This window comes from Sander lucioperca, chromosome 12, assembly GCF_008315115.2.
Source record: "Sander lucioperca isolate FBNREF2018 chromosome 12, SLUC_FBN_1.2, whole genome shotgun sequence".
Taxonomy (NCBI): Eukaryota; Metazoa; Chordata; class Actinopteri; order Perciformes; family Percidae; genus Sander; species Sander lucioperca.
In genome coordinates this window covers 21609650-21619898 of record NC_050184.1, presented here as the reverse complement: position 1 = coordinate 21619898, position 10249 = coordinate 21609650, and the positions used below count along the sequence as shown (strand labels likewise).

The 10249-nt window shown below is 41.2% G+C and overlaps 1 protein-coding gene across 1 annotated transcript; it reads right to left on the bottom strand.

Moving 5' to 3' along the window:
• Positions 1 to 329: 329 nt before the first annotated feature.
• On the bottom strand, positions 330 to 6117 carry LOC116059178. The gene is made up of 3 exons (XM_031312130.2): positions 5366 to 6117; positions 449 to 727; positions 330 to 383 (listed from the first exon to the last, which is right to left on the bottom strand). Exons 1-3 carry the CDS (start codon positions 5825 to 5827, stop codon positions 330 to 332), a joined length of 795 nt encoding a protein of 264 aa, XP_031167990.1. The 5' UTR covers positions 5828 to 6117.
• Positions 6118 to 10249: the final 4132 nt, after the last annotated feature.

Here is a 10249-nt window from a genome sequence, read left to right as displayed (position 1 = left end):
ATGTTCAACACTTATTCCCCTCCTGCTTTCCTCGCACATTTCCTGGATCTGGATTCTCCTCCTTTCTCTTCCCCTCGAAAAGAGGATCCCTCTGTTTGAAGAAAACACCATTTGTTTGGTGGTAGTTGAAGTAGTGGAAATTGTTTTACTTGAATTTGGAATAATAATTATACAATAAAATCTATACATCTGGCCAGTTTATGTGGAAAACAGACCTGCTGAGGGTTACACAGACCACAGTTTGGTGATGGTTAAATAGATTTACCTCTGGCTGCCGATCCTCTGGCCTCTGGATCCTGAGGGGAACATAAATGATGAACCACATTTCATCACAATCGATCCAACAGAACTGAACAGAACAAAGTGGTGGACTCATGAAGCTGCTAATATTCAAGATAAAATGATAAAGAAAGACAAGACACAGAGTTAACAGATGTTGGTTCTTTACCTGGTTTCCGGCTGCTTCTGGAAATGTAGGTGCAGTGGGTTGTCCAATCAGTTCTTTAGCAACATCATAACATTTTTGCCACTCGGGTTCACCCATTTTCAACTTAACTGCGTCAGTCAACTGTTCTTTTGCTTTTTCTGTCAAAACCTCTTTCAGCACATTTTCCTCCTTATCCAAAATCACTTCGTAGTACAGAATATTTCTGTATGTCATCCGTACAAATGATGATATCAAGGCAGCCAGGAACAGGGTACAAAAGAGCAGAGACATGCCGATAACCTGAAAAAAAAGGGAACAAATATGGGTATATTATCACCACAGAAGCTGAGAAACAGCTGTAGTTGCAATAAAACCCTATTCTGGAACTTTAATATCAAGGGTTTTCTCTGAAAGACCTTTATAAACTATTTAACAGATTCATAACAAGAGCTTCTCATATAGACTCCATCTTGACTAGTCCTGGGGCCTCATTTATAAATGTGGCGTTCAAAAGCAAAGCTTTTCTAAAAAGCAAACTTGATGGGAAAATGGGCGTTCCTCCACAGACACTCTGACCCCGGCATACGCACAGAAACAGGTGAAATGAGAAACGGCGACACCGACGGCAGATTATACACGTGAAACTGAGACCATTGTGTAAAATACATCGAAATATTGCCTCTCATTAATAATATGAAGAATTACTAAGCCATTTTCCGTCTGGCAGAGCATATGGTTTTAATATGGTCATCATATACAGTATCATACTGTTATATACTGTATATACTGTGTTTATTTTTATGGCTTTAGCTCATTTCATTTTTGTTTTAAATGTTTGTTTTTATTGTAGGTCTAAAGCATGTTTTAACCAGGTGCAATAGAAATAAAGTTTTACTAATTACATGCTCTTGCGCAGAACTATTTGTTTAATAGATTAATTCCGCCACCTAATAATTCCGTCAGCTTTTAAGATAAAATCAAATTGATGGGTATAAAAAGGCATGCCAAGCTTAATGACGCACATTGTCTGGTTTTGCACTGTTGGGAGATGTGGCAAATGGAGACAGACAGCAAGAAGACTTGTTGGCAAACGAGGATGAGTGGGCTCAGAGCCGGTTCCGACTGCCTTGAGCTGTCTTGTTGGATCTCTGTGCTGCTTTGGACGCAGAGAGACCACGCCGGGCCGGTCCCACTTCAAGGAGGGTCAGCTCTGGCATCCCTTGGCAAAAACACTTTCTCTGTGTAGCGTGAAGGAATTCTCCTCTGGACACACAGTTGGGCCCAAAGGCCAAGGTTCTGACCCCAAATTACTCTATATCAATGTTCGTTAATTGGGTTAAATTATACAGAAATCAGGAAGGAAATCTGAGACGAGATATTTCAGTCAATAATCTTTATCTAAGTCCAGCAATTAAGTTGTCAGAATACATGTGGGTTCACAATGAGACTACGTATTCCCTAGCAACCAGACAGTAAGTACAGAGCTTTGGTCCACGAAGCCGCTCCAAAATTGTGTCCCCGATTCCTGACCTATCCCTCAATTTTATCTTCTTTGTTACTGTCTATTTCCCGGCCGTCTTCTGCAGCTATCTCACGCCCACACATATCAGTTTTTACTCTTTGAGGTTCAACTGTAGCTTCCTCTTTCTTGCTTTTCGTAACCTTGAACACACATGTATCAACCTAACGGATAGCTCCTGTTCCGTCTATTGTCTCCGTCTGAAACTAAACAGGTTCTAATATTATGATCACATTTCTAAACTTTATTAAACTGCATTCAAAGCTTTAAACTAACCCATTCTGTTTCACGCGACTTCAACCAATCCCAGCAGTCCCGCGTGCCAGACTTCGTATCAGTATGCAACTCTGAGAGCCAATGACCAAGCGGGAGTGAGAACGGGTTGACGTCCCACGTACGTGGCCAAATTAATTTCCTTGTTTCTGACTAGATGTGTGTGACTCGAACATCTCACATTTACCAACAAAACGTACAGCAAAAGACGGTGCAAAACATTTCAGACCGTCCTGCCAACATGTATACATTTTAACATCAATGTACTGTAACCTTTTTACACTCTAAAGCTGCTGAAGCGGCTGCAGTTTAGATCCTGTCGGCTCTCTGCAGCGGGCTGTTGTCCCCCCCGTGACTGACGCGCACACACACAAAGACACACACGGCGGATGCAGGAAAAAACGCAGATGAGACGGCACGATGACCTAAATTGAGGACAGCTACTCTCGTTATTGTAAGTGCAATGATAAGTTAAAGTCCAATAAGTACTTTATTAAACCGTATGAATGTGTGTCCCAGACCAGGATAGGAAATTAACTAACTATGTAAAGATCAACCAGCCACTGACATTGATATGTTGAAATTTGATTAATTCAATAAATTATTATTTTTTGTCTTAAATCCACCAGCCATTTTCATATTATACCAACATTTGCAGCATCCTGAGCCTTTTTGGTTACTAGGGAAACTCAGCCCAGAGTAATTTTATTCTCCCCAAAACAAGTTTCCTTTTTATTTTTGAAGAACTATACAAAAAAAATCGCTTTCTCTGTCTCCTGCAACTTCATTGCAACAAACATACAAAAAACATCGCAACTTTTGGGCCGCAACAATCTCAAAAAAAAGGCTGTGAGGCTGCCTGGAGGGACTGAAAAGACACAAGTGTGCTCCCTCTGATAACTGTAACCATCTTTCTCATAGTGTACGCGCAACTCTGCAATGAGCATATTATATTAAACTTAACTTCCTACTTTAGCAATAAAAGAGCACATCTATATATGAAAATATCTCCTGTGCTAGACCCTTTTGCTTTTGTATCAACTTTAATATCAGACCATTTATTTTTATTTTCTGGGGCAGAACTGCATCTGCAACATGTCACTCTACAGTTTTTTTACTAATGCCCACACTGTGCCCTCCAAAACATGTTTTCCTCTTTAAAAAGAACTACAACTTCACATTGAGTGAAAGTCCTTTGTTTTGTTTTCCTCTCTGCCCATGATGTCGGCATGGATGTGTGGGCGAGACATGAAGCCCACATTTAGAGTAGATTGTGATTTATGAAGGGAAACCAGCGTATGACACATGGTTTTATGAATCAGAATATTTCTGTGCGTATGTGAATCAGCCTCTTCTCCCGCCCTGTACACGCCCATTTTAACCATAAATAGTCAATGCAAAGCACCTCGTGGATGCTGATCAGTATGTTAATGACCCTGGCAGTTGTTAGACTGAATCGTGATGACTGACGGAGAAAAAGCTAAAAACTTCTCAGACGTTCAGGAATTGCTGCAAATTGAATAATAATTTCGGCCTGTTCTTGCACAGTGTAGGGAAACCTGATCTATAACTACATGTATTAATAATATGTCCAAAACGGCATTACAGCACTCGGGGACAGCTTCAATATACCAGAACTATATGATAAGATTTAACAGAACTATATATTATATCCAAACAAGCCCTAGTGATAAAGTTGAAGATTATAGATAATATTTATTTAAAAAAACACTTAGCTGTCTGACATTTCCCTCTGGAAACAGCCGGTTTCCCTCAGAAGTGGCGAGGACCTGTATTTGGACCGGGATGGCACGGTTCCAGCGCGTTGCCCTACTGGACCCAATTCAATACATAGATCCGCTTTAGGGAATCTAAATCAGCATATTAGCCAGACATCATCATGGTCCCTGAAGTCTCTCTCTCTCCTGATTCTTCCATTAGCGTAGTCCTCCTGCAGGGCCAGCAGGGCCATCATGCAGCATTACGCACGGGTTCACCACAGTATTTATATGTTTACAACAAAAAGTGATTGTTAACAACTTGCCAACACAGCATCAACTAGTGGTATCCCCCACCCTGAGATACAATTTGAAGACGAAAGAAAGTCTAATAGGCAAACACACTTTTCTTCATGCAGGTTTTGTCACGAATAGTATTAAAGTTCGGACTGATAACGAGGACATTAAGGGTAAGGATTGCATGAGAGCTTAACGGCTGTATTTCCAGACTTTGACATTTGATGATATATGCACAGTTTTAAAGACAGATATTTAGTTATTTACACTGTGTTCTGCCGATATCTAATGGTAGGGTATTTTATGCTATCCTGTATTCCATGAAGTCGGGCTATCTCCTCCTCCAGCGCTCCGTAGTGGACAATGTAACAGTGAGACAGCGCCGATTAAATATTAAGAACACATTTTTATTAAAGATTTGAGTTGGAGGTTTTTACGGAACAAGTACCACTCAGTACAAGCTCAAATACCACTGCTGGATTTAATCTTCATGGTAACATGGATGATATGGAGTGAAAAAATGTGCGTTAGGCATATCAATACTAGAAAATATTACGAGTAATCGTTATTCCCATTTACTTTCTGCAGTCTGACTTCAGTTCACCACCTCACCATCCAATTCCTATTTTGTCTCCAAAATGTGCGTACGCATGGGTCAGAGTTTACGTGGAGGACCGGACATTCTCCGTCAAGTTTGTTTTTTATAAATCACAACCTTTGCGTGGGAAGTGGCGTACGCACATTTTCAGCCCCGTTTTGTGCGTACGCCACGTTTAGAAATGAGGCCCCTGGTCTTGGATTAGGGGTGGAGCTTCTGGGTCTCCGGCCCTTAATGTTTCCTCTAAAGCCCTGAATCTTGTTTTGGGTTTTAAAATGACTTCAACTTTGTGTAATTTCCCCTCAGTCTCTCTGAATGGAGCAGCAAATCAATGCAGCAACCCTACCTATGTTATGGGACTTAAAAACAGAAACATTGGACAGTTTCTGCCTCACTTTAGCTGCTTAATATTATCACATCATCTTAAAAGAATCATCCATAGAACACAAGATAATAAACTCAGGATCTCAAGATGAATAAAATAAATTACAATTACAGACTGACATGATGTGTAGAAAGCAAAACAAACTCACCATTGAATGGTTTTTCAGTTCAGCGATGATCGCCTTTTCCTCAGCTGTCAGGCTGTTTTTATTTTTGCAGGCTAACTGAGCCTGTTGTTCAGAATGATCATTCTGACAGCAAACATACCAGTCTCCATCAATGAACACAGAGGTAACCCACAGCAGACCTACCAACACGGCCTTGACAATGTAATAAACTAAATTGCAGAACAGTTTGCAATGTTCTTTCATGTAGTCATTTGTATAGACACACATATACTTCAAGGCTTTCAGAAATGTTTGGTCCATCCAGAGTTGTAAAACAAATATAATACACGATGGCATAATCATGTAGAAATTGCAGTGAAGAGCTTGTCGTTTGCACGAGCACTCCAAATCTTTGTCAAGCACAACATTGTGAATAAAAATCACAATCACTGCGACGTAGATGCTGACTTTATTGAGAGCGAACTTTGGCAGGAAGTTCTTCATCTTTGCTGCAAAGTCTGAATCTGCTCAGGGTTTTCTTGCTACCTCTAGATATACCAACATGAAACCATGCTTTTCCTGTTTATGCAAGAAAGCCACTACATGGTTTTAGATCTGCAAGTACTCGAGTAAGATTTCAAATGTTGGGTGTTTTTTTTGCCTTCAGGTTTTCATTCGAAGGAATTGGAACCTTTTGTTTCTTGTGCTAGTATTTCCTGCTTCTGTCTCTGATCTTTTACCCCTGTGAACACAAATGCAACACAACGCTCACATTTGGGGAGTGATTGTGGCTCTTCAGCATTTTTCAAATAGAGATACAGTATATGAGATTACGAGATTGTTTTACCCAAGTCAGCGCCTATTATAACATGATTGCTGAATAATTCTTCAATTTAAGTGTTTTTATATTATATATATTTGTACTGGGATCGTCTGTATTCTGTGGTATGTGTCTGAGTTGTGTTGATTGTAAATTAACTTTTTAGTGTCTAAATTTTCTCTGTTGTATGACTATTGTCATCGGGCCCCCTCTGAAAAGCTTTTAGTAGCTTATTTGGGGTTCCCCTTTCACACAGCCTACATATGATCATTATACCTTCTGAAATTGTGTTTTAATTATACGATGACATTTGAAATAAATGATTGATAACAACGCATTATGCTGTTTTTTGTGCACAGAGAGTAGCAAGATGTCCACAGATAGAAGTTGGACAGGACTGTGTGTACGACTGATTTAGTGAGACACAAATAAGACAGAAGTGCTAATACACTGTATGTTATAAAGATAAAATGGATAGAAAGGCCATTGAACTGTTTCCCGTGGGTCAGCAGACTGCTAACGTTAGACCCAGCCTGCTGTTCTGCTCATTCTCTGTAAGTGATGCAGCATAAAAGCATGGCAGAATCAGCAAGCCAATGTTAGTTTGGCTAACGTTAGCTGAACTGAATCAGCAAGTAAACACATGCACAAAGTAGTGTTTTGAAATTAAGATGGTAGCCGAGCACACACGCGGTTCGGCAGGTGCCCTCTGTGCGCTGTCTATCCCGGTTAAAGCCATCAAAAAAGCTTTTCCATCTTCTAGTTGGATACCTAACGCTGTTTTTTATCATTTTTCTGTTTTAACTAACCACATGGTAGCGTTTATCCATCAAAAACAATGCCTGCGCGTTATACGGAACTTAGTGTCTCCTGCACTCTACCGTCCTAAACAATGGGCAAGCCAGAGTGCCATCCACGCTACAAGTAAAAACATCAACCCAGCTAGTAAAACTGTGAGACTCTTATATCTGGCATTTATGGTATTAATGGCAGGCAACATGGAGACCAACCCTGGCCCACATCCCTTGAACATTAACTTCCAGGCTAATTTAGCCTCGCAACAGGCTCAGTTGGCCCACTCACACTGGCTAACACAGCCACGGCTGGGGCCGATGTGGCCATTCATCAGCTGTGATCATTTCCCACATGGCCCTCGGCTCCTGTGACCATCATCAGTTTGTTAATTCCTACCATCATTACAGCGTTTCCAGCAGCAGGAGTGCTACCTTTGGCAGCTTACCCCACCCAGCTGCCATGGCTGCCATGGCGAGTTACAGCGTTTTGTCCTACAGAGCTGCTGGGCCGAGGGCTCACGTCACAGAGCCGGGGTTCCAGTGGCTGCCCGTCTGCAACAACTACAGGAACAGAGACGCTGAACCTGTCCACCACCATCTGGATGCCTGCGGTTCACCCAGCTGTATCGAGCCCGAGAACCAGCTATGCAACAGCGGGAGCCTAGTGAACACCTGTTTCCACCACCTCTGACCAACATTACAACAGCGGGGCTAGGCCCAGCTGCCATTGGCGAGACAGAGACACGGCCCAGCAGTACGGCCTGGGGCTCCAGCTGCGTGGTGTCCAGATCCTCTTCCTACTGTAATGGACCCAGTGCAGCTTCCAGACAGGTGTTTTTGAAACGTTGTGTGCCACAGCACGCGACTCATGGCCCATCAGGCTTTAAGATTAAACTATTTTTTGGTTTTGTTAACTTAACTCTAGAGAAGTAAACAATTGAACGTAACTAGAACACGGAGTGGTAGAAATTCAGCAGACAGATTCACACACAAAGCAGGAGCTGAAAAATGATCACTCACTTTAATGTACAGGTCTCCACAAATGCAACAAAAGAAAACAGTAGTGTGGGTGATCTCACAACTTCTGGGGAAACAAGTACTACTGAACAAATGTAACAGTAAATTGCAAATGGAACAATAAACTAAATCAGACAGACTTGATGCTTCACACTGCAGGAACATTTCATTTTTCATATGCTTGTCTAGTTTGTGTTAAAAAAATAATAAGAGACCCAACATATGCCACCAACCAGTTTTAAGCAAGAGGGACATCATCACATACCCTTCACCATACCTAGAGATTGGCATGGGGTACTTTCCATAAAATCATCTCTCTCAAACCAGCTATCAGGCTAACTGAAATAAAACCATGTTAATCTCTAGGTATGGTGAAGGGTATGTGATGATGTGGGGTATGGTGAAGGGTATGTGATGATGTGGGGTATGGTGAAGGGTATGTGATGATGTGGGGTATGGTGAAGGGTATTTGATGATGTGGGGTATGGTGAAGGGTATGTGATGATGTGGGGGTATGGTGAAGGGTATGTGATGATGTGGGGGTATGGTGAAGGGTATGTGATGATGTGGGGGTATGGTGAAGGGTATGTGATGATGTGGGGTATGGTGAAGGGTATGTGATGATGTGGGGGTATGGTGAAGGGTATGTGATGATGTGGGGTATGGTGAAGGGTATGTGATGATGTGGGGGTATGGTGAAGGGTATGTGATGATGTGGGGTATGGTGAAGGGTATGTGATGATGTGGGGTATGGTGAAGGGTATGTGATGATGTGGGGTATGGTGAAGGGTATGTGATGATGTGGGGGTATGGTGAAGGGTATGTGATGATGTGGGGTATGGTGAAGGGTATGTGATGATGTGGGGGTATGGTGAAGGGTATGTGATGATGTGGGGTATGGTGAAGGGTATGTGATGATGTGGGGTATGGTGAAGGGTATGTGATGATGTGGGGTATGGTGAAGGGTATGTGATGATGTGGGGTATGGTGAAGGGTATGTGATGATGTGGGGTATGGTGAAGGGTATGTGATGATGTGGGGTATGGTGAAGGGTATGTGATGATGTGGGGTATGGTGAAGGGTATGTGATGATGTGGGGGCCAAGGGAACTTTATCAGGATGCATAGTATCCTGGATCCATGAAATAACTGGCCTTTCAAAATAAAAGTCTGCCTGCCTCTATGGGAATTTAACATAGGGGTGTACTCACTTATGCCCCCTGTATTTTAAGGAAGAACATTTATTTATTTACGATACATTATTCATTCACAAAGAAAATTTGGTGTCCTTAAAGGTTGGATTTTTCCTCATGTTTTTAATTAAGGCATTAAGATCAAATTCCAAAAGCAAATTTTTTATTCCTTTTTTTAGTCAACTTTAGCATGGGTGTGTAAACTTATGCACACCACTGTACAAGTTTGGCTGTTATGGTTGCCGTATAGTGTCATGCAGGCATTACTAAAATAGATATGACTATGGACAAATTTCAACTGAAAGAATGTCTCATGTTATGCATCTCATGTTATGTATGCATTTTACAGGCACATGCTTTTTGTTCTGTTAGAAATATAGAGCATACCCTAACACTTTTTTCCCCGGATACACCATCATTTTAACTTGCAATAGCAGTGAAATGGCCAAGTATGCGGATTTATCACAACTTGAAATCTAAAGGCTGATTTATAGGGGGTGTTTAACCTTTGATTAAGAGATAATTTTAAATAACTTAGTACAAATTTCACAATTAGAAATAAAATAATGAAAACAAATAAAGTGAAACAAATATATAAAGAAAATAAAGATATTAAATAAAATAGGCCTTCATACAAAAATAATCAGCTATCTGTAGCTTACACTGCTCTCTTTTAGATTATATCCATTTCAAAGTAATTGCTTGACAGGACGTTATCAAACTCTGTCCTGAATTCAGGGAAAGAGCTATATGTGCAAGGTACCTCAAGGATAGCACCACATGTGTGCCCAATGGGCCTTCTGTTGAGTCCAGTTTCAACATTAAAGTATACCATCACCCTATCTACACATATGACACTGGACCCTGTGCAGAAGCGTAGGAATTTTTCCGCCTTTGTTTGGTCAGCATTTTTAACATAACGCTGGAGATAACTAAACACGGTCTGTTCTCTCTGGCTGAGGACAACATTTGTTGTCTCCAACAATTGCACTACTCGCTTGCCTGTGGCCTTTTTGGACTCCTACAGAGCCAACACACTTTCTTTGTCTGTAAGGTTTTGCTGTACAGCCATCATAACTGTACTGAAGCAATCATGGACAAAT

Excerpts from the sequence above, each read along its gene's own strand:
- LOC116059178 (XM_031312130.2), bottom strand. The coding sequence starts at position 5,827 with ATGAAGAACTTCCTGCCAAAGTTCGCTCTCAATAAAGTCAGCATCTAC. Across the intron at positions 728-5,365 it reads AACTGAAAAACCATTCAATG|GTTATCGGCATGTCTCTGCT; the intron begins GTGAGTTTGTTT and ends CTTTTTTTTCAG. Across the intron at positions 384-448 it reads CAGAAGCAGCCGGAAACCAG|CAGCTTCATGAGTCCACCAC; the intron begins GTAAAGAACCAA and ends CTTGAATATTAG.